The 24774-nt window shown below is 28.4% G+C and overlaps 2 protein-coding genes across 3 annotated transcripts; both read left to right on the top strand.

The window, feature by feature from the left end:
- The first annotated feature begins 6498 nt into the window (after positions 1-6498).
- LOC105109564 (RING/U-box superfamily protein) lies at positions 6499-8471 on the top strand. Its single transcript, XM_011004304.1, has 2 exons — positions 6499-7143; positions 7224-8471. The coding sequence occupies exon 2, from the start codon at positions 7636-7638 to the stop codon at positions 8194-8196; it is 561 nt and encodes a 186-aa protein (XP_011002606.1). The 5' UTR covers positions 6499-7143; positions 7224-7635; the 3' UTR covers positions 8197-8471.
- Positions 8472-21783: 13312 nt separating this feature from the next.
- LOC105109563 (uncharacterized) lies at positions 21784-23166 on the top strand. 2 transcript variants are annotated; one of them, XM_011004303.1, is made up of 4 exons: positions 21784-22312; positions 22412-22723; positions 22811-22893; positions 22924-23166. In XM_011004303.1, the coding sequence occupies exons 1-3, from the start codon at positions 21965-21967 to the stop codon at positions 22877-22879; spliced, it is 729 nt and encodes a 242-aa protein (XP_011002605.1). In that variant the 5' UTR covers positions 21784-21964; the 3' UTR covers positions 22880-22893; positions 22924-23166. The 2 variants fall into 2 exon arrangements, with proteins under 2 accessions (XP_011002605.1, XP_011002604.1); XM_011004302.1 differs by having other exon boundaries at positions 21785-22312; positions 22811-23166.
- Positions 23167-24774: the final 1608 nt, after the last annotated feature.

Genomic DNA, 24774 nt, shown 5'->3' with positions numbered 1-24774 from the left:
TGCTGAAGGCGAAGTCGAGGAAGACTGGGAAGAAAAAGGATTGAGGGGAGCGGCGGCTAGTATAGGGTTCGCCGCCCCCTTCTTTTTTATGTTTCTCTCTTTTAAGGTTTTTGGTAATGACCTCCTCTTAAGGTTTTTTTTTTTTTTGGGTTTTTATCTAATCGTCCTCCCTCCTTCTTTTCTTTCTTTTGCTCTGTTTTTCTGGGTTAATTCTCTGTTCTCGGGTTCATCCTTCTCTTTTCTTTCCTCCCCCCCTGAGATCTGTATTTATAGTGCAAGAGTCCCATCACTTGCGAGAAGTAAAGTCTCAATCAAACTCATTCTCTTTTTTGAAGTTAGAATTAGAATCGAATTCAAAAGCAGACAACTATCATTATCTTGAGAATTATCTTGAAGAAGATAAGGATTATCTTGAAGGTAAGGATTATCTTAAAGAAGGTAGGGATTAGCTTGAAGGTAAGGATTATCTTGAGGATAAGGCTAGAATGACAAAGGCATATTGTAGTCCTTAATTTTCACGGAAGTTGACAAATCACACTTTTCATCGAAATAAATCTCTGATCTTTTAATTTTTCATTTTAAACCCTGTAAAAATTAAATTAAAAGCCAAAGGGCCAAAATTGGGTTATGACAAGAAATACAACAACCAATTACCAAACATTATTTTTATCTATGTTATTTTTAACTCATTGCATAATGTAGCATGACTTTGTAAGACATCATAACCAAAGTATAGTATGATATAGTTAATGATGTTAAAAAAATTCAAATAGTTTTGGGATAAGATTTGTGTCTTGGATAATCGGTTAGTCTATTTATTTTAAAAATCTAATCTATTCTCCTAAATCAAGATGGCTCAAGGTAGGTGCCTGATACCTGAAAAATGTTATATTTGATGAATTTTGAGGCTTTTTAATGATTAAGTCAGTAATCGTTTTGAGAAAAAATACAATAATATTACAAAGAGATATTTTAGAAATAAATAAGCAATAAAGAATAAAAATTTTGAATTTTTTGTTTAAATGATTCATGTTCTATTTATAGCCCATAAATTTATTTATGAAGAAAATGGGCTAAAACGTAATATTATCCAGATAGTGTTAATAAGAAATATCACTAACATATATATATCAATGTAAATGAAAATATAGTGAATTTTTAAAGGATTTTTACACATTATCTTTTATATAATATTAATTATTAATGAAAATATAGTGGATGCTTTAAGAATTTTTATACATCTAATAGATAGGTGCAGGGATAGTAAAATTCAAAATATAGTTATGTCCAAAAATTTAGATCCTCTTCGAACTAAAGTTAGAAGGAAAGGTGAGTAGTTTCCTTAACCGAGCTTGCTTAGGAAAGGTGAGTAGTTTCCTTAACCGAGCTTAAGAGAGGTGGTTATTTTATGATTTTTAGGCCATTTAATATAGGCTTATCAATACCAATATCAAATAGGAATTTGATATTATTAATAAGGGAAATGTTTTGGGTAAATTATTAAAACCCTATAAAATTACATTTATCATATAAAAATTTAAAAATTAAAAAGAAATCATTTTATATTTAAGTAAATATTACAAAACCCACTTTTAATATCCAAAGTACTCTTAATATTTTTAAAATCATTCCTATTGATATTATATTAAGAATGCTTTGAATATATATATATAAAAAAGAGGTTCTCGTAATATTTTCAAATATTTCAAGTCACTATTTTTCATGATATCTCATGGAAATTATTTGAATTTATCCAAAAAAAAAATATCCTCTATTTCATAATTTCCTAGTTTCCTTATCAAAACTGAGATCAGTTTTATTAGGCAATGACCTGTAATTTAAAGAGTTCAATTTTACTCTATACTAAAAAACTGGATATGATTTAGTGGTTTTTGGAGCGTAGAAAAAAATATTTTTTTGTTTGAAAATATATTAAAATAATATTTTTTTTATTTTAAAAAAAATTATTTTTAATATCAGCATATTAAAACAATTTAAAAATATCAAAAAATAATAATTTTAAGTACATGAAAAATAAAAAAATCAAATTTTTTTAAAACAATACTTTTAAAACACAAAAACAAATAGGGTGTCATGTGAGCATTCATTCTCTCTCACTTTTCCTTTTTATTTTTATTTTTCCCTTCTAATTTCATCCTTGTTTGTATTTTTTACTATTTTTTTAATTCAATCTTTCAATATTTGTTAATTTTGAATTGGTCTTTATAATTTATTTTAGTTTATTTTCTATGAGGTTATTATAGTTTTAAAAAAATATCCAGATATTTGATTTATATTTATTTTTGGTATTGTATAATTAAATAAAAAAATAGTTTAAAAACAAAATTATTAAACAAAGCAAAGTCAATGGTGTAAGTTATAAGCTTGGCTATTTAAGTTGCATAGTTCGGATTGATTTAATATATTATTATTTTAATATTAAAAAAATTATCATTTTAAAAATTTCATGAAACCAAACCATGTTTTTTTTATCAATTATCTAAGTTGCTTTTAGACCTACAAAGGTAGCTGAGTCACATCAAATATCTTCTATATTGTTTAATTTTAAACTCGAGCTAAACAATGAGACAGGTCAATAGATTTTAAAGTTGACCTGTTAGATCAGGTTTGTTAATAATATTAAATAATTCTCAAAAATTTAAATATTCTTTTAATTTAAAATAAAATGATCTTATCTTTGTATCGTAACATGGCATAATAAACTAATGACCTTCAATCAATTAAAGATTATTTTAGAAGTTTACTAGTATTTCTCATTTATAACTCTACTTTATGGAAACTAATTAATTAAACCACATGGTCTTAGAAACTATATATATAATCCTCTTTTTTTAAAATATTATTATTCATAACTTAGTCCCTCCTTCAATTCTATATGTTATAGGTAATTATTTTCAGTTTGATTTGGTTTTTATAAAAAAAAAAAAAGATAACCAAATTCTAAAAAAAATTCAAAAAAAACTTTTTTTTTTTGTAAAAAGAATAAAGAAAAGAAATGTATGGAATTTTTTATTAGGACATGAAGCTTTTATGTAATATAAAAAATATTAAATTAGAAATCAAGACATTATATAATTATTTCCAATTCTATGAAAAATAATTATTTAAAAAAAGAAAAAAAATAATTTTAAATTAATTCCTGATATTGATTTGCAAGGTTGATTCAATTCCAAAAAAATATATAGCAAAGAGTGATTTATGGCCATCACGTGATTGCAACATTTTCAAATTCATTTCGTGCTTTTAGGTCCACATAATTAATGGAATACACTTATTTAAAAAGTAGCCAACAGCCCATTTATTATGTGGATATGTGTGATCAAAAGATAAGATAATGTCTGGCCTGCTGGATAGTACTAAAAGGACAAGATTAATAGAATTGTACAAATAATTATCTTGGACTAGACTTGACAATTTCTCTTATTTTATATTTGATAAATATATTATAAGACAGAACAACATATTATATTCACCTAATAATTGTAATAAACGTAAGAAATCATGTGTTTATTGCATAAAAATATTGAGGATTTATAACTCTAGTTATATTACCAAAATTAATCATATAAAAAGTAAATTATAAAAAATAATAAAGTGAAACTCTAAAAAAAAAACATTAGTTTTTAAAAATAAAAATAAATCAACTTAATAAACCTCTTAAATTTAATTTAATTTCTAAAACTTATAAATTTATAAAATCCTTGAATCGAGTTCAATTCAAAAACTTAATTCAAATTAATTTTATTTTAAAGAATAAAATTATGAAATATAAATTTAAAAAACTTTAAAAAAAGATAATAATAAAAAAATAAATATCAAATTTGAAAGGGAAAAAAATATGGAAAATGAATTTTTTTTTTTAAGAAAAACAACCGGAAAAGTGATCCTAGTAAATTAAATAACAATAAAAAAAATATCAAATTTAATAAATAAATAAATAAATATAAAATATAAAATTATAAAATATAAAATATTTTTTTTATTCATTTAATCATCCCTCAAATAATCAAGTTAAATAAAATATCGCGCGTATAGTTATAAAACTTGGTTCAAAACTTGAGTAGTAAATAATTCTACTAATTATGCTAGCATTATTAAAGGTTATTTTTTAAATGATTTTCGTGGAACATAAATTTTTTTAAAATAAATTATTTTTAATATTTAATAATATTATTAAAAATAAATTAAAAAATAATTTTTAATATTTGATCATGAAATATAAATTAAAAAATAATTTATTAATATTTTAATTATTTTTTTAAGTCTATTAAAAGAACAAGAAATAACTATGATAGAAAAAAAAGTTGAAGAAATTGAAAACAATTAATTTCATAAATTACTTTAAATAAAACAAGTAATAAAAAAATAAGGATCAAATCTGATAAATAAAAAAGTTAAGGGATGATGAAATAAAAAAATTTAATTTCATAAATTATTTCAAATAAAATAAATAACAATACAAAAACAAGAACCAAATATAACAAATAAAAAAATCTCAATTAAAAAAATAATTGATAATAAAAAAAATAAATATCAAAATTGATATAAAAATAAAATTAAATCAAATTATATAGGATGAAATTGAATAAATAAATAAAAAGATTCAAAATAAGATATATAACAATAAAAAAATTGGAATCTAAACTTAATATAATTAATAAATAATATGATATTTTTTATTTTTTTATAATTTTTAGAAAATTTATTGCGTCCAAAATAAATGAAAATTATTTTTCTATAAACCAAACTATTTTTTTTCTAAAATTAGAAAAATCATTTTTTCATAAAACAAACTGGCTTAGATAAATTGGTAGGTGGGTTAGCTATTTATATTAATATTTAGAGTTTGAAATCTAAAACGAAATAGAAGAAAAATAATTTGTTCCGAATGCATTAGCAAGATTGTAAATTATCAGCTTTGAATGAAATATAATCCAAAACTATTATTATAATTAAGTAAAAAAAATAACTAATTAAGATACCAAATACCTCGTCATCTTTTGTAACTTAGCGCAACCATTTCTTCACAACACATGATACATCAGAACCTTCCTTTCCTAGCCGTTGCAGGTGGGTGAGGGACCTGACTACGTCTTTGTACCATAAAGTATCATCATGTCAGTCTTCCTTTATTTCTTTATTTTTTTGTGTTTTCAATATTTTTTATTTTAAAATATATTAAAATAATAATTTTTTATTTTTTAAAAAATTACTTTTAACATTAACATATTAAAAAGATTTAAAAATACTAAAAAATATTTAATTTAAAATTTAAAATTTAAAATTTAAAATAAAATTTATTTTTTTAAAAAAAATATTTTTAAAATAAAAAATAAACACCTCATTAATTTCTTATTAAGTTAGCCATGCTGGTTGCCTCAGCAAAAAAAATTTATTAAATAATCCATAAATAATTTAGCTTCTACACTAAATAAAATGTGATCATTGAATTTTTTTTAATCACTTGAATTATTTTTAAATGATAATATTGATTATATTATATCAAGATAATATTTATATAATTTAATTTTAAATTCAGACTAAATAAAATTTTTTTTTAATTTTATAATAACAAATTTTAATAATTTTTTTTAATTTTATAATAATATTTTATTTATAAATTATTTAAGTTATCTTTAAATCGTTTAAATTAACTAAGTCATGAAAACAATGAAAAATTTCAAGATTAATTCATTAAACTAAGTTTAATAACAAAATAAAATAATTCAATATAACCTTAATACATTTTATTACAAACTTGATACTTAATTTGGTGTTGGAAATTATATATATTGGAACAGCTGTAACTACCAACTGTTTTTATTTTCGCCTTACCTAACTCACAAACAACGAGATTAGATTTAGGGAAGTGGTTGTAATCTCTTGCATAGTTGCTATGGCCCCACTTGATGTAACTTGCATGTAATTGTTCCAATCAAGAGCTCACACGCATCATCCACGAGTCTATTGCTAGGAACACAACCTGAACGTCTGAACCCCACAAAATTAGACTCGCCGATCGTCAAGGACCAATCCCCTGTTCCCCTTGCCACGTACTAAGGGCTGTTTGTCTTGCCTAATTTGATTTTATAGGGCCACTAAACAGAGTGTACAGACATTCTTTAATGCATGGTTCCTCCCTTCTTTGTGCCAACTCCCATTCCTCTTCTCCAGAGATGAGCGTTTTCCTCTCCTCTGTTTGGGCCAATTCCCGTTTCTTTTGTAGCAGAGTTGAAGCTGGGGATATTTGAGCAGTAGTTGTATCGAGTTAATCTTAAACACTTGGGAGAGACACTAGGTCTTGTTGTTTATTATATTTTAAGAATTATGATTCCCTAAAAACAATGTTTAAAAAATCAACGTTGGGGGTTGGGACATTGGCTAGTTATATTAATTAGCTTAATTAACACAAGGTTAACGATATTAATGATGGAACAAAATGCTATGAGCTCTCAAGTACTTTGAAAAATGTTCTCCGCCTACAAAACACCTAAATCTTACCCTATCTTTTTGCTCGTGCCCTGATTCAGATCAGGTTGCTTTCAGTAACGAAAAAAAAATCAAGCTGAATGAGCAAGCAAAAAGTATAGCTAGCATCATGTTAGGAAAAGGGCAAACGATATTTTGAAGGGGCGATGACGATCTCGTCTTTTTAATCCTTAATCATCGTACTTATCTACCTTTATGTGATGTCAAAAGGGATAATGTGATCAAATGAAATGGTGGCAGCAAACTTCCCCACTCATCATCTGGGTAAAAAGTCACATGAACAAGGAACTTATCATCTGCTGATTCCACCCAGAAATGTCCAACTGTGTAATTAAGGGGATTAGGTTTACATTTGGTACTTGAGTAAGCTTTAAGTTAATTGTGCTTGATAATCATGATTAGGTAGGCAAAGTTGCTACAATTGCAGCTTACTTTTTTCCCTTGATTTTTTTTGTATCTTAGCATAATATCTCTTAGCGTCTTGACCCCTCCACAGACATCAATCTTTTAATACAAGTTAAACCCTTCCAGCACCTAGTTATATACCCTCTCTACACGCCTTGTCAAGATCATGAGCAGAAAGAATGAATTATTGTAGTAGCCAGTAGCCAATGACAAAGAAACAAGAGTCAGGTAAGGCTGATAATTTGCTGTATAGTTCCAATCGCGGTCATGTCTTTTGCTTTATTGTTCGGTTTCGGTTTCGGTTTCAGGGAGAATTATCTGAGCACATACATGGAGATGACAGGACCATTTCTGATTAAGAAGCTGGGAATCTTGCAGTAAAAACGGTCCCCTTGATTCGGATAACAGCCACTGATCATCTCCAGCGCTTCACTTTGTTGCTTTTTCTTCTTATCTTTGACACAAAGAAGATGCTCCTTGTGTGTCCCTTTCTAGCTGGAATCTTTACAACATTGCTGCAAGGAACTCTCAAAATGAACCAACCGCAGCCATCCTTTCTTTCTTAGTTCAAGAAATCAACCCAAGCTTTCAGAAGTCATCTTTCTTTTCTTTTTCCTCTGAGTCATTTCCTCTCCTTCAAGTACCAAAACTGATCAAAGATTTCAAGCTGTTAGCGGCTGAAAAAGAGAAGGGAATTCTTCCTATTCATTGACGGTCAATATGCATCGCCGCATGCTTGATACGGTACCGCTTGATGTGCCACCGGCTAATGGGAACAGAACGCACGATTCGTACATTAACGAGACGAATTTCGACACCAACATGGTGATTATATTAGCAGCTTTGCTATGCGCACTAATCGGTGCGCTAGGATTGAATTCAATTGTGCGTTGCCTTCTGCGCTGCAGTAGCAGGTTTGCCTTGGAGACCACAGAAGTAGCTGCAGCGCGTTTAGCTGCCACAGGACTCAAGAAGCGAGATTTACGCCAGATCCCAGTGGCGATCTATGGAGCAGGAGGGAGTATTGCAGCCACAGAATGTCCAATTTGCTTAGGGGAGTTCGTCGATGGAGAGAAAGTTCGGGTGCTTCCGAAATGCAACCATGGATTCCATGTCAGGTGCATAGACACATGGCTTTTGTCACACTCGTCGTGCCCGAATTGTCGGCATTCATTGCTTGAACATACCACAGATTCAGGTGCAGTTCAGGAGGTTACCGAAGCAACACGGCCAAGCGAAAATGATCCCGGCCGACAAGGTAATGTTAGTACAGTAGTTTAAGGGCCTGGTTGAATATTTTAGCCAGAGGATGGCCAGAACATGGTGGTTGACATTAAATCAGCTTGTATCAGTAGTTAAGAATTAATGCTTCACTTGAGTGTACAATCTGAGGCCAGATTGCAAGTGCTATAGAATTTTGCTAATTACTTTTTAGATTGTTAATCAGCAAGTTAATTAGAAAGAATGGTGGCAGCAGGGTTATAATTGCTGATGCATGAGCGAACGAATTCTTGATGTTACCATGATCAAGACTAATTTAAGATTTGCCCCTTCTTTTCATGGTCCTATATTGGCATACGTAGCTGACATTATGACATAAGAGATGTTTGGCATGGTAAGTATTCCATGATTGTTTGAAAATTGATCGATTGCCCTGTTTGTTCATGGAGGTTTTACTAACTTCAGAACCTTTTCCCTGCTTGGAAAGGGAATAGTCAGTGTTACATGAGCATCCAGCTGACTGGCCAGGTCACTGAGAGTCGGGATATTAGAAAACCATGTTATGCCATAGTTAGGAAATTCAAGGGTAAGTAAGTATTTGCGGTGTAAAATATTTTTTATTTAAAAATATAAAAAATATAAAAAAAATCAACAATAAAAAATTAAAATTTAGAAGAACAAGACTCTTAGGTAGTGTTTGAGAACGCGGTTGAACCTGCGTTCCTAAAAATTTTTTAAAAAAATTATTTTTTATTTTTATTAAAATTTAATATGATTTGTACGTTTTGAATCATTTTGATGTGCTGATATTAAATATGATTTTTTAAAAATAAAAAAATATTATTTGTATGCATTTCAACACAAAAAATTATTTGAAAAGCAACCGCTATCACACTGCAAAACACACTATCTAAAATTCAATATAATTCAAGAATTTGCTTATTTTTACTATATTAACTTGGGTTAATTTAAATTAAAAATATATAAAAATTTCATGTTTTTCACTTAACCCATCGGAATTAACCCCCGAGTTGATTGATAAGACCACCCGGGCTGAATTTCAAATCAAAAGAAAAATAATTTTGGTGTTTGCGGATGTATCACTTGTTGTTAATATGGGGACCATCATCTAATGTCAATTTCACCCTCTGATTGATTGATTTCTTCTATGTTGTATTCATCTTATAATTTATATTAACAATTTTTTTTTAGAATACAACCAATTGGAAAGGTGGCTTAGGGTTTTGGACAAGCTTGCAAAATGGATGCTTATCAGGATAATAACGCAAGGAAAAATCATGTCTGTGGTTGAAAGTTGCAGCGCTAATCAATGGGCCGCCGCCCACCTTCTTAATGAACAGACCTACCTTCGACTAACTATTGTCTCAACTTTCATGTGAATACTGCTATTTACCATACTTTGGTAGACTACTCTAGCTATCATAGTTTCTTAAACGTTTTTTGTTTGACCCGGTCAACTATTCTAATTATCATAGTTTTTTAAACCTGTTTTCGGGTTAAACCTGGTTAAAAAATTGATTATAAATAAATTTTAGTTAATTCAGTTTTTTTTTATTTTATAAAAAAATATAATAACATTATTCAATAAAATAAATCAAAATATTTTTATTGGGTTTTTATCTTGAATTTTTTTAGAGATAAATAAATCGTGAGTCAACCTAAATTTTTTTATCGAATAACACATCACACAAGATTAGCTTTCCTCGTATTTCTTGTTTCTTTCAAAATTCATGGAACGCAAGTCACCTTAACTACTTAACCATTAAGTAAAGTTTGTGTGCTTGTTTTCATGGTTGAAATTGTAAATGTCATTACGAATGACTCATGGAGGAGGAGCAACAAAGTTGTTTCTGTGACTTGGTTTATGATAATTTTTAGACATATATTTTAATTGAATATATATATATATATATATATATATATTTTCAATTAAAATATATGTCTAAAAATTATCATAAACCAAGTCACAGAAACAACTTTGTTGCTCCTCCTCCATGAGTCATTCGTAATGATCTAACTAGCTTGACAAATGCTAGCGTTTTGTGTGGATTCGATTCATGTCAAGTAAGCAAGGTTTGAATTCTATGGAATAAAGTCTTGCTCAGTTGATAATGAGAGGGAAAGGGTTCCATTTCCACAGCAACAAAACCCAATTAATCTCTCAATAAACCAATAACCTTTAAACAAATCAACTATAAAGCCATTTCTATCTCATTTATTTTGATTTGGTAAGAGTATTTCCAAACAGCTAAAAAGCTAAAAAAACAAACAAAAAAATATATTATACTTTTAACTTTAATATTTATCTCTATGCACTTCAACCGGTCACCTAAATAAAGAGCTAAAATAGTTGTTGAACTCAGTGATTATCATTTCTACATTTCTCTATAGCAAAAAGCAATATAAATAATAGTACTAGTTACCATTTTTTTCATTTAGTTTATATTTGTAGGCCAATATCTTTATTTTGTATCCATCGGTCAATATTAATTTTTTTCTTTTAAAAGCAAAACAAATTGAAGGAAGAAAACAACACAACGTTTAATTTTTTTTTTTAAAGCATAACATAATTTAGAAAATTTATTTATAAATTTCAAAACCTGTGCATTGTGCCTCACCCTTCTCTCTAAGTTAAAAAAATAAGAATCAATTGTTTTTTAGTTAATTAATAATATCGATTGTGTTAATTAGCTGAAATCAAAAGGTATGTTTGCTTAAAAATATTTTATGTTTTTTTTTTTCATCTCTTGATTCTTGAGACCTTTTATTGTTAATTTGCTATTTGTGATGATTTTTATTTTTTTGTTATTTTATGTTTTTGATATGGGTTAAGGAAGACAATTTTAATTTATATTGTTATTTTTGACAAAATTAAAACGAAGTAACGATGGTAGCTGATATTGATAAAAACATGGAGTGACATACCTTAAATTTATTTTTGATTGGCTGTTTTAATTTGACATTATTTATATTTTTTCTTGTTAAAAATACAACTAAATCAGTATATCAATCCTCTTTTAGTTCCTAAAAATGATTAAATTGTAATGGTTGTATGATTAGATTAATGTTAGAACAAGTAAAAGACAATTCTTATAATTAATTCACATGTATAGAAACTACAAAATTGCTAGACATTGAACGTGAGCTTCCTTTACACCCTCTTATAAGTTTTCAACTTGAGGTTTTTTTTTTTAATGTAAATGAATTCAAATTTTACAAACTCTTTTACAAACTTTCTTATGAGCGAGTCAAAAGGTATTCTCTCTCAATCAAGTGATTCTGATCAATTAATTAATGACTTAAAATACTCGAATTTAAATGTTTATACAATAAAAAAATCACAAAAAGATAAAAACTTTTCACCAGAAGAAGATTATTTACTTGTCTCTGCATGGTTAAATATAAGTAAGGATCCAATTACAGGAGTTGAATAATAAATAAAATAATTATAGTCTCGAGTACATACTTACTTTATAGAGAATGTAGGAGACTTGAATAATCGTTCCCAAATAAGCATCTCAAGTAGATAGCAAAAAATAAATAGAAAAGTCGGTAAATTTATTGGATTTGTTACTTAAATTAAAAATCATCAGCAAAATAGAATGACCGAAGAATTAAGAGTAATTTTAATATTCATTTCCATGCTAAATTATTTAACACATATTTTAACATTATTGAATTTCTTTAATTTTTTACTAGATTAATGATGTTCGGTAAGTGTATGCTTTTTAAGCTGGTAAACGATTTCAACTAGAATATTGTTGGGTTTTCTTAAGAAAAGAACCTAAATGGCAATTTGAGCTTTCAAATCAACTTCAAAGGTCAAACAAGAAACAAAAAGGTCATGTCAATGCAAGTCCAGCTTCGTCAACTCCATCTACCCCTGATTCTGTTAGTTTAGGAGAAGATGGTGAACCATTGATCTATCAAGATAGACCAATTGCTTAGAAGACTGCAAAGGAACGACTTAAACGTCGAGAAAAAAAAGAGAAAATTAGGGAGGTAACTATAATAAATCTCTTACAATAATTTAGGGATACTCTAGTTAAAATTGGGGATCAGAAGAAACAATACAAGAAAATTATGTTAGAGCAACAAGCCATGATGATTCAACAAAATCAAGAGAAATAACAACTGGACAGGATTGGAAAAGAAGAACAAATTATGAAAATGGATATTTCTAATTTGAATCCAATTTATGTAGTGTATTTTCAAAATAGAAAGTTAGAAATTATACAAAAAAAGGTTTTAGTTTTTAATTAAATTGATTGATTTATTGAAATGTTATATATTTTTAATTAAATATATAGAAAATTCTTGGTTATTTTAAATATATTGTTATAAAATTGATCTAAATTCATGATACTATTTTGAAGTTTCTTAACACTTAACAATAATAACTAGGATTAATTAACTTAAAAGATAACAACCATAATAAAAAATAAAAAACTTAAAAATTTTGAAACTTATGATAACATAAGAAGTTCAAATCTAATGATTTTACTCGTTGCCATATAGTTCCCATAAATATTCAACCAAATCTTCTTGTAGTTGAGAGCTAGTTGCTCTATCCCTGATTCGATTATGAGTTTAAAGAAAATCATGTAGTTCTGATACTTTTCCATGTAACACTGATATAAAGAAATTGGCTTCACGTTCATGGTTAAATCCAAGATTCATTGCTTTTTTATCCTAAATAATTATATTATGTATTATTATATAAGTTTTCATAATATTTACAAGCATTTCTTCATCCCAGTATTGATAAGGTCCGTGTACAATTGCAAAACGAGATTGGAGCACCCCAAATGCCCGCTCCACATCCTTTCTTGCATGTTATTGCTTACTTGAAAAATATTTTATCTTTGCTCCTAATGGCCTTGGGATTGTCTTAATAAGGAAATGCCCGCTCCACATCCTTTCTTGCATGCTATTGCTTACTTGAAAAATATTTTCTCTTTGCTCCTAATGGCATTGGGATTGTCTTAATAAGGGTTGACCAATTAGGATAAACTATATCTGTTAAATAGTATTCCATTGTATATTCATACTCATTAATTTTATAATTAACAGGAGCAATATGACCTTCAACAAGTGTAGCAAATATAGGTGACTGATCAAGAATATTAATATTATTTAATAATCCAGGCATTCCAAAAGAGGCATGTCATATCCAAAGATCTTGTGAAGCCACCGCCTCTAAAATTATAGTTGGTTCATGACCAAGGTTGTTAAAATCGTGTTTTGACTAGTAAAATCGTACGATTTTACGAGTCATGTTGTTATCTATTTTTGGGTTCTAAAAAAATAAGAAAATACAAAAAAAATTATATATATATATATATAAAATATTCAGAAGAAATCTAAAAAAAATAATATGAGTGAGAAAAGAATGTTAGAATGCCGAAAAAAGGCCAAAATTGGTTGAGGAGGTTCAAAAATTCTAAAGAATGAAATTTTACAGTATATTTTTGACTGATAAGAGCCTTATTGACAAAAAAAATTCAAGTTAAGAAAGAAAAGTCTAAAATCAGATGTTTATAGAGTCAATTAAATTTTGTCTAAGGTTTAATTGATTGTATGAAGAGTTTAATTACAAGAAAAATTAATTTTTAAGTTAATTTAGGCTTTTATTAGAAGAAATTAAAGTTCTAAAGTCCAATTATAATTTTAAAAAGTTGATTTGGTCAAATCAGGGGTTTAATTGCATAATTATTAAAGTTTGATGGCCAATTAGAGATTTAATTGAAACAATCCAAAACTAAGAACTAAATCAAAAAAGACGCTAAAATAAAAGGTTCTAATTACAATTTTTCCAGGGGGCTTGATTATAAAATTACATAAACTTTCAAGGATCAAATCAAAAATATTATTTAAAATTTGCAAAAAAATAGCACCATTTCGCTCAACACTGTTCACTGTCTTCTTCAGACGACGTTACAGTGCAGCTGGCGAAGAAACGGCTATAGCAGTGAAGGCGGTGATTAAGGAGCCATGTTCTATGGCTGATATCTCTCTAGTTGTTAATCCGTCCCTGCATAGGAAACCGCTTCCATCCTCTGGCTATAAAAGCCAGAGGATGTACTGCAACTGGATAAGAGGAAAGAAAAGGGTAAAAAATGAGAGGGGACAGAAGGGAAAAGAAAGGAAAACAGAGAGAAGGGAAAATTGATAAAAGTTTTGAAGGGAGATAGAATAGAGAAAAAGAAACAGGGGATGATGAATTGAGAGAAAGCAAAGAAGACAAGGTAGACTTGAGAGAAACAGAGGGGTGTGAACAGAAGAGAAAGAAGCGAGAAACTGAAAAAAGAAAGAGAAAGAAGCAAATGAATTAAAATAGAGGAACAAAGACTTGAAGAAGAAAGATAGAGACACTAATAGCATAAAACCAAAAAGGAGCAGAAGCAAAGACAAGGAAAAACACAAAAAAAAACAAGAAGAAAGGAACAAAGGACGAACGTCTTCTTCGCCGTAGCAATTGCCCCCGTCCAAAACAACAACACCAACGCCTGCAACCACCGCCCAACTAGTCACCAGCATCAATGTCAGCTCATCTATCCAAGTTCATCATCCCAGGTAATTCCCTTTATCTCCGTTTACAGTTCATCTTCTTGCATGCAGAACGTGCACTGTGCACGTTCTGCAAGCAAGAAAATAATTAACCGGTTGCTCTGCATATGCATAGTAACCGGCTAATTAATTAACTGGCTACTGTACTCGTGCACAGTAACCAGTCTATGGTTGCTACGGGCTGGATCATTAGCCCAGCACATGTGGCTAGGCTGAGTCCAGCCTTTTAGAAAGTAGGCCCCATTTTATTTTGGGCTGATTTCGGCCTAGTAAAAAAATCTCAAAAAAAAAGAAAATTTTTTTTTAAAAATTATTTTAAGCACATGTGGCTAGGCTGAGTCCAGCCTTCTAGAAAGTAGGTCCCATTTTATTTTGGGTTGATTTCGGCCTAGTAAAAAAATCTAAAAAAAAAGAAAAAAAATTTTTAAAATTTTTTTTAAAAAAACTTGTGATTTTCCCGTAAAATTTTTTACTGAATTTTGATTAGTATTGGTTTGTATTTTTATATTGTAAAGATACAAATCCGATATTAATATACTCGGTTTTCTTCAAAACATTAAACAAAGAATATTTTATTTTTATGCATACGGCCAAGTCTTTCAAAAAAATAAAAAAAAATTATATTGTATTTTCATATAAAAAATAAAATTTCAAAAATATGTGTTAGCGTGCATTTTGACTTTAATAACCAGTTTATTAAAGTCACGAGAACTAGACCAATATTTTAAAAATTAAAAAAATTATTTTATTTGCTTTTAATATTTAGGGTTACGACCTTATACGTAAGATGTATTCTGGATATTAAATTCTTTTGTTAACATTAGAATTACTTAATAAAATAAGGATCTTCTTACTAAGAAGGACTTTTCTTAAACCATAGATGGACCAATAACTAGAATATATAACAAGACTTTAGATTTTATCAGACAATAAAACAACGCAACTTACCTTAGGTAGGACATATTTGAGGTGCTAATAACTTTCCGTTACACAACCAGTCCCCATACCTGATTTCTGAGACCAATTAAGGTTTATAATGACCAAAATACTAGACAGTGACTCCCATTTTTATTTTTCATTGATAAGAAATAAGAATTTCTTGTCTCCCCATATTTGTCACATAAATACATGAGATAACATTTTGAGAGTAGATGTTTTCGCCACGACATCACATATATGTGACAAGTCAAAATATACTTTGCATGCTGAATCATTTAAAAAAATAAATAATAAATAAAATTAGATTGATTAGATATAAAAATAGTAACGGGATAATTTAAAAATTATATTTATTATGATAGGTTGATTCACAAAACTCATAATTAGAAGCTTAACTCGTGTCAGATTTTAATTTATACAAATAAAACATTAATTTTAATAAATTTGATTGCTTCAACTATTTTTTAACCATTTATTTAACCCGATTAAATTTGATCAAAACTCAATTAAGTTAAATCAAATAAATTTTTTTAAAAATAAAATTATGTTGTTGAACTATGTATGAATTTTTATTTGAAGCATGTATTTTAAGGTACTTAAACTATATATGAATTTTTATTTGAAGCATGAATTTTTTGTCAATGTATTTTAAAACTCCATATGATTTTACGATTAGTTTTTACAATCCGAGTTTGTATTGTATTTTCCATGCCATGTTAAAATCACAATTTTAACAACCTTGTTCATGACAATGACCAGTATACATCTCATGCCATGTAATTGGGCATTTCTTTCATTTTCAATGCATACAGTCAATGCTCCCTAACATCCCTGGAAATCCATGCTGCTCTTCAATTGATAATAATTGACAAATATCGGCCTCGTTTGGTGCCCTTAGATATCAATCATCAAAAACTTCTATTATTGTTTTGATAAAAGCTTTAAGACTTTCTATCTCAGTGGTTTCTCCAATTCGAAGATATTCATCAATAAAATCTGTATAAATACCATATATAAATATTATGTGAGCTGCATTTATCTTTTGAAGGCAAGATAAACCAAGAACACTAAGAGTATATGTCCTTTGTTTGAAATATAGATTATATGCTTCCATTGCATCTGCGACCAAATAAGACGACGAATCATCCTAAATCTTTTCGAAATTGACTTTCAACGAATTTAGGATTTTCAATGAAATAATCATTATATAACCTTAACTCACCTTCTTTTCTATTAGATTGACAATATTGTGACCAAGAATAGAGTCACGATACCCTGTTCTCCGCCCTTAATTATTTGATTCTTCTTCAACAACGACAGCGGTAACAACTTGAAAAGCAAACACAAGAGTTTCATCATCAAAATCAAAAGCATCATAAAAATTAAAATTAGAATGATTCCTAATGAATTTTAATAAAATATAATAAAGATTGGAGAGAAAAAATGATGAGAAAAAACTGTTAAGGTATATGAGAATATTTATAGATAGATTATTTTTTAAAATTTTGAAATCTTAGAATGTTGGTGGTCAGTTTTTCAAACTTTAAAGTTTTCAAATTTAAAATGTTGGCGGTTATTTTTTTAAAATTTAAAATTTTAAAATTTAAAATGTTGACGGTTATTTTTTAAAACTTAAATTTTAAAAAAAAATTGAAAATAAGATTTAAAATGTTGGCAGTTTTTTTTTAAATTTGAATTTGAATTTACTTTTAAAAAAATTAAATTTTTAATAATAACATATAAAACTAAAAATTAAAAATATTCATATAAATAAATTTTAAATTATATCTTTTAACTTTCATATTACTTCATTAATTTTATATTACTTTTATAAATTACTCATATTAATTATATAATTAAAAATATCATAATTATATTATATATAAAATATCTAGATTAGTTATATAATTATATTAAAATTAATTTAACATAAAATATATTAAAATATAATTAAATTTTCTAAATAACTTTTTAGCATGGGAATGCACATAATAAAAAAAATTATATTTATACTAGTCAAAAAGTTATTTTATTAATTTAACTTTTTAATATAGCATTTTTTATTAGAGATACTGCTCTGAGGCATGTTTTTTAAGTAGTAGAAGCATTAATTGGGATTAATTCTTGAAATTATGTTTGAATCATTATTCAAGATTAAATATTAATAAATTTAATATTAAAAAATAAAATATTAATAGTGTTAAAAATAGTTGAAAGGTAAAGTATTACAAATTTAATACCCAGTAGATTTTAAATTAAAAATATAATTAAATAAATTTGAAAATAATAAATATTATATAATTGTGGGAAGCAATGTTGGTTGGTTTAGAGTAAATTATAAAATCACCCCCCCTAGTTTTTCAAAATAAACTAAATAGTTCCTCTACTTTTAAAAATAATTAATTAATCTCTTGATAATATTGGCCATGCTTGAATATATTTTTTTGCTCTAAATACTATATTATTTTCTCATCAATCTTTTCGTATTATCATTTTTTTTTCCTATTTCTTAAAAGTTAAGCAAAGTAAATTGAAAACAGATATGAAAAACGGGTGAAAAGCATCCCCCCCCATATTAGGGATGACACCGTGCCCGCCTTCATTTACTCGATTAGAGGTAGGAATGGGAGCATTTCTGTTCCTATGGAGGTGGAGGTGGAGGTGGGTAAAACAAAAACACCTACCTTGTTCGGATATTGACGAGGCTCTAAGTTTTGAACATCTAGATCTATTGAGCATGATCTTCAAACTCTTTAAGAGAACAAAAAATGGCAGTGTGATGCCCTCCCATGTCCTGCACACATTAAGCCCGGACAATGAAAGATGGTGGCACTAGAGAGAGCAACGGCGAGCCCACTTTGATGGTGAGGTCAATACACAGACACATAGCAGATAAGATCGAGAGAGGAAGAAGGAAAGCTCTCTCTAAAATGCATGGGTGCATCTCACTCTTTAATAGAGAGGAAAGTACTTTATAATTTATGTAGCAGAATAGGTGTGTTTATTGTCATCACTAATGTTATCTTAGATCAAGTGGTTATAGTGTAACAGGGAGGATTGCTCAGAGCTACGAGGAGTAGATTAAAACAAAAAATGAAAGAGTGCTGTTCAGCCGTATAAAATACTATGCAGACACTTATGATTTACTATGAATTATAGTAGTGTTTTTTTTATTTTTTATTTTTTAAAATTTTTACTCTATCAATCGAGCCCTTCAATTACAAAACTAATGGCCTATTGCTTTCTATTGTTTTACTAGAGAAAAAATAGAAAGGAAAGGCGTTGAAAATAAGGGGTATGTTGGAAGGTGGCATAAAAAGCTCAATTTAGTCCTTCAATGTCTACTATTATACTTTTTCAGCCCCTTATTTAAAAAAATCCAAAATTTTAATACAAGACTTTATTTTTATTATTTTTCATTCCCTAGTTTGTGGGAAAAAACAAAAGACAGAATTGAATTTCAACATAGAGAAAAAATTTTCATTTCACCAATTCCAATCATCAAATATCTTTAATTTTTTACTACTATTATGGTGGTCAAAATCTAAAAAGATAAACGACTTGTCTGGTGGTCAAAATCTAAAAAGATAAACGACACATTATTTGTATAAACAAGTGACATCTTATTTGATTATTAAAAAAAAATTAAGGGCATTTGCCTTTTAGAAACTTTTTAATAAATATATCAGATCAAGTTTGCAAGTCCAGGCTTAAAGGCCTACGCGCCTAATTTCTTTTTTTAGAGGTCTAGATCCACATGCTTGGGCTCTTTGAAATAATTTTTTATTTTATATTTAGGTACAAAATAATTTTTTGAAAAAATTATTAGACTCATTTAAGTCCATAACTCGAATCGCAAGCTTGACGAATTAAACCATAAAATCTAGGTTATAGTTGTTTTTATGGTTGTTTAATGTATTTTTTTCCTTAATTTAAAAAAATACAATTTAACCCCTTCTAAGCAATGATTTTTTTTTATTTAAATTAAAATAAAAAATATAACTTCATTCTTTGTTATCGTTTAGCTTTAAAAAATTATGCTTGCTTTTATTGTCTTAGAGCTTGTTTGGCAATATAGTTATGGTAGAGCTTGTTTGGCAATATAGTTGTGGTTGTTTTTTAAATAACTTTTCATACTGAAATGCATGTCAATAATATTATTTTTTTTATTTTTTAAAAATTATTTTTAACATCAGCACATCAAAATAATTTAAAATATATAAAACATATTAAATTTTAGTAAAAAAATAATTTTTTTTGGAACACGGTTTGCACCACATTTCCAAACGATACCTAAATCCTACATATTTGTCCGATGAAAATAAAAACTAAAATGTATTTTCTATAATAGATAGTAGTGTGCACAAAATATTACTATTATTTTTTTATTTTTCTCCTTCTATTCTTTTAGGTCAGTTCAATTTAGTCATAGATTTAAGTTTTTCTTTTTAATTAGTCTTTAATTTTTTTTATAACTTTTCAATTTAATCTCCAAATTCATTTAACTTATAGCTAATTAAATTTCAATTAAGACCTGACTAAAAAGAAAGTAAGGGATGAATAAAGAAAAAGACACGTTGTCTAAATAAGTTAATTAAATGGAATTATATACATCATCATAATTGTGAGTTTTATGAATAACTTTTCAATTTAATCTCCAAATTCATTTAACTTATAGCTAATTAAATTTCAATTAAGACCTGACTAAAAAAAAAGTAAGGGATGAATAAAGAAAAAAACACGTTGTCTAAATAAGTTAATTAAATGAAATTATATACATGATTATAATGATTATAATTGTGAGTTTTATGAGTTAATTTATATTAATTATAATTGATATAATATCAAATATTTTTAAAAAATTTCATCTTTAATTTTTTTTATAACTCTTCATTTTAATTCTAAATTTAATATAGTCTAAGATTAATTAAGACTCATTCAAGGATCCACAGGGGAGAGAATAAGAAAATGAAAAGGAAAGAAACATGTTGTCAAATTGGGTAAACTTTTATCCATATTATAAATTGTATATGTCGGGTGCGAAATTTATTTTATTTTATTATATTTTACTTTTATTTAGTTACATAAAAAATAACAGTTGGCTTTTAATCAGGCTGCAGCGAATCACGGCAGGGTTCATCCTTAATCATATATGGAGGCAGAGATGGTATGCCTGATGGACCTCCCTGCACACACAAATAATTGACTTAGTTTATTTGACTTGGTTTGATAAATATAATTTTTTTTTTTATTCCGTGTCCTTAACTTAAAATGAGTTTGGTTTTTAGATAATTTTATGATTATAGTTTGAAAAAAAATAAATTTTAAAAAAACATAATTAGTTATAATTAGTTAGATTTAAATATGTATTTGATAAAAATTATATTTGAAGTTTATGTATAGTAAAAAATATATTTAAATTTTAAATTTTTTTATAAAACTCGATTAAAAAAAATAAAAACTATTGTATAAAAATTGAATTTAAAAATTAATTTTTTAATAGATCCCATAAAATAAAACATAATTTAATTTATTATCATTTATTTCACTGCAAATACAAAAGCTAACAGAAAACAAAAGCTGCCTTAATAAAAATTAGTCATAAACATGAACTTTCAAAAGAGATCTGTTTGATAAAGACTTCTATGAAAAATAAAAAATTACCTCTAATATCAATAAATGGAATGTGAAGTTTATAAGGCATTCACAGAGACAGATGATGCATCCCTCCTCTCTGCCCCTGTATAGCTCCATTGCCGTCCCTCCCTTCATTAACCCTTTAATTTTTTCTCCAATCCCTTAAAAAATTCGAAAGATTTTTGAAAGGGAGAGATGTTAATCCATTGATATTAGAACCCACTCAACATAAAATCAGAGGAGCTGTAGAGTGACTAAAGAGTCAATTTATCTTGAAAAATTGTTGAGTGAACTAAATTCACAAGATGACAATTCGATCAATTGGAATGAAATGAAAGATCTGCACTCTCAACAGTCCCAATTGTTTCCATTATTTCATGATAAACATTGGGTTAAATATTCTGCTTATCTGCTAAAAACTTGATTTTTGTTTTAAATTAACTTAACCCAAGTGTGTTCGTTTGTTGAAATTGGTGCCACGAATTGTTATCTTCTGTGACTAGCAACGGGCCAATTCTCCTCTGTGATTTTGCTGCTTTTGCTAACCTTTTCTGTCTAGGGCAACCCAGCGCTTCAACGGCCAGTAAAGCCTTTAATAATTTGTTGGTTACCCACTGTTCCACTTTCACTCTTTCTTGGCTAGTCTGCTTGTCTGCCGACAATGCAAGCAGAGAAGCAGCAAACTTGGAAAATCAAAGTACATGCTAGAGCCAAGAGATTCCATTTCAAATTCAAAGCAACAAAAACAGATCAACCCATCTGGAAGTCGCCCAAATTCTCAATCTTTCTTAGAATCCATAGATTTTTCCTCCAAGTGAATACAGAATCTCGGAATTCAATTCCTAGATGGAAGAAACCAAGAACCCTGAAATCTAAATTCCTCAGATTTTTTCGAAAGTTCAAGACTTTACCTTCAAAGAAACAGGCAGTTGCGGCAGAGAAAACCCAAGATCTTCAAAACCCAGACAGTAAATTACATGTGGATCGACAGAGAGAGTTTTCTTACAAGGTAGTATGGAATCATCATGTCACTGCAGTCAATTCTCTTAATATACATGCATAATGTCTTTATAGTCATGAATCTCTGAGTATTGATTAATGTTTGCAGAAGCCAGTTTGCATTGGATCTATGCTGGTCGGGACACTGGCATTGCTTTCAGAATCAAACTGTGAGAGAAATCAGAAGGGAATTATCATCCATGGTTCATGTGTCTTGCTACTTCTTGCTTTCTTGTTCAAGAAATATATAACGGGACAGGCCATGACTTTATTGGTGTTTTTAACAATGGCAACTGCAGTTTGTGCAGTTATGTTTCGTTTAGACGAGTACATGAATTATGATCAAGGTTTGGTCTCAGAAGTTGTCTGGAAGGCATGGAATTATACTGCCTCTTCTGGGTGTTTGTATGAGCTTTCTCAGGTAGTGCCATCTTTTTCGTTTTCTTCTAGCCCTTATGTTATGATTTTGCTAGATGGTTAGTTGCCTGACTAAGTTGACATTTTTCAGGTAATTTTTTCAAGGTTTGCCAATCTATGGGTGTGGTGCAGTCAGAGGCCAAATAATTGGATGACTTGACATCCCATTATCCTATGAATGATAGCCTTAATGCTACGTTGTAGATGAATCAATTCTTCTTTGATTAGATTAGGTGATTTCTTCTTCTTCTGTCTATCTTTTACCACACACCACACATGCCTGTTGTTCAAGAACAAACAATTTGCATTTTTCCCACACCATTATTTTCTCAACATCTATGAAAATGATTTGAGTGTACAAGCATCTCTTTCTATTAGTGATTGTTTGAAAGTTTGAATATTAATTGTAATCTATTTTGATCTTTATATATGCTGTTTGTCTGTGTTTTCATTGTTTTAAAAGAAACAAATGGTTCTCTAAGTTCAAAGCTGCTGATTAACCAAAGTCAATCCTAAACTGTCTTATTTCAATATTTAAAAAAAAAAACTAAAAAGTTAAACTAGGTCATGATTTGAGCTGTAGATAAACTTTTAACCCATTCAATTTAATATAAAATTCAGTTTAGATCAAGATCAGTGAATTATCGAGTTGATATCAAGACCAAATTTAAAAAAGATGTCTGACATTACGAGTGTGAGAGTGTGATCCTCCTAGACCCCAAGTAAAATGACCATTGGCCATAGCTCCTGTGCTCTATGAATCAATACATAGACAGGTGATGCTGCAAATCTGAACAGAGCTTTGCAAATTCTTGGCACAGTAATGTCTAGGCTCCAGTGTATGCCTCCATTGGAGTCTTCACCTGGTCAAAGTATAACACGAAATTTATAGCCGAAAGCTTAAGACCAAATCCCTGAGCCCAAGAGAAAAGACGCCCTACTTTTCAAAGTCTGCTACTTTGAACATGCTGTGCAAGGCTCGACTTCTCTGTCTTCGGCCCTATGCTGATAAGACAACATATTAGTGATAACTTGACCGACTCGTTAAATACCAGTTGTACCCTCCGAAAAACCCCATTTTACCTCACCTGACGAGAAGGATTTTTCACTCGAGTGATATTGAACATTAAGAATGAATCCCACTTTTAGATCATGATATAGCACACTATGTTTATTTTTAGAGGGTTTTTTTTTAATGTTTAGCATTCATATTTTCTCCTCAAACCATGTTTTGCCCTTGCCAAGCCCAGCTATTTAAAAAATATTATTTTATTCTTATTATTAATATAGAACATCAAGTTACTATATCTTATTACATTTATCAAGTTTTTAAAATATTTTTTAGAAAAATATTATATAGAGTAAAAACTATGACTAATATAGCTTTGATCTTACTGGCTGTAAAATTTTACTCTTCTAAATAAATTATTAAAAAATATTATTTTAATAAAAATATTAGAAAAAACAATGGGTCAAATGTTGAGTTCTGATTATATATAAATTTTTAATATTAAAAAATAATTAAATCATATCCTATATTTTATTTAAAATTTTAAGCTATTAAATTGGATGGTTCCATAGTTTTTAAACCCAACCCTATGATCGACCCGGTCTAATAATCGGGTCACGGGTCAGAAGAGTTGATTCAAGTCAACTCAACAAAACAAAAACATTTCACCAATTTCTCAAAAATGCCCCCAATTAAAAACCTAACAAAAAAATTCAATAAAAAAAATTCAAATGCAATTCCAAAAACCCAGCAAAAACAATGAAAATCCATTTCCATAAATTTTCCATGAATCCCACCACCAAAAACACACAAAAATACAGCACCCTTACAGGTTATACATGTTAAAACTTTGAAAAGTTTCAACCTTTTTAGCAAGCAAGGAGTGTAAGCCACTCTCTCAAAACCTTAGCACCTCTCTTTAAAGCCTTAGGATCAAACCTAGTAGATGTCATTCCTAGAAGCTTTAGATTACCCCTCGTCGTTGATTGAGGTAAAGTGGATGGTTGAGATTGTACAGAAGAAGAAGACAAATAAGATTGAGGGAA

Source organism: Populus euphratica, unplaced genomic scaffold (assembly GCF_000495115.2).
Source record: "Populus euphratica unplaced genomic scaffold, PopEup_1.0 scaffold227.1, whole genome shotgun sequence".
Lineage (NCBI taxonomy): Eukaryota > Viridiplantae > Streptophyta > Magnoliopsida > Malpighiales > Salicaceae > Populus > Populus euphratica.
This window is presented reverse-complemented; position numbering and strand designations above follow the sequence as displayed.

Excerpts from the sequence above, each read along its gene's own strand:
- LOC105109563 (XM_011004303.1), top strand. The coding sequence starts at position 21,965 with ATGCAAGCAGAGAAGCAGCAAACTTGGAAAATCAAAGTACATGCTAGA. Across the intron at positions 22,313-22,411 it reads AGAGAGAGTTTTCTTACAAG|AAGCCAGTTTGCATTGGATC; the intron begins GTAGTATGGAAT and ends TAATGTTTGCAG. Across the intron at positions 22,724-22,810 it reads GTTTGTATGAGCTTTCTCAG|GTAATTTTTTCAAGGTTTGC; the intron begins GTAGTGCCATCT and ends GACATTTTTCAG.
- LOC105109564 (XM_011004304.1), top strand. The coding sequence starts at position 7,636 with ATGCATCGCCGCATGCTTGATACGGTACCGCTTGATGTGCCACCGGCT.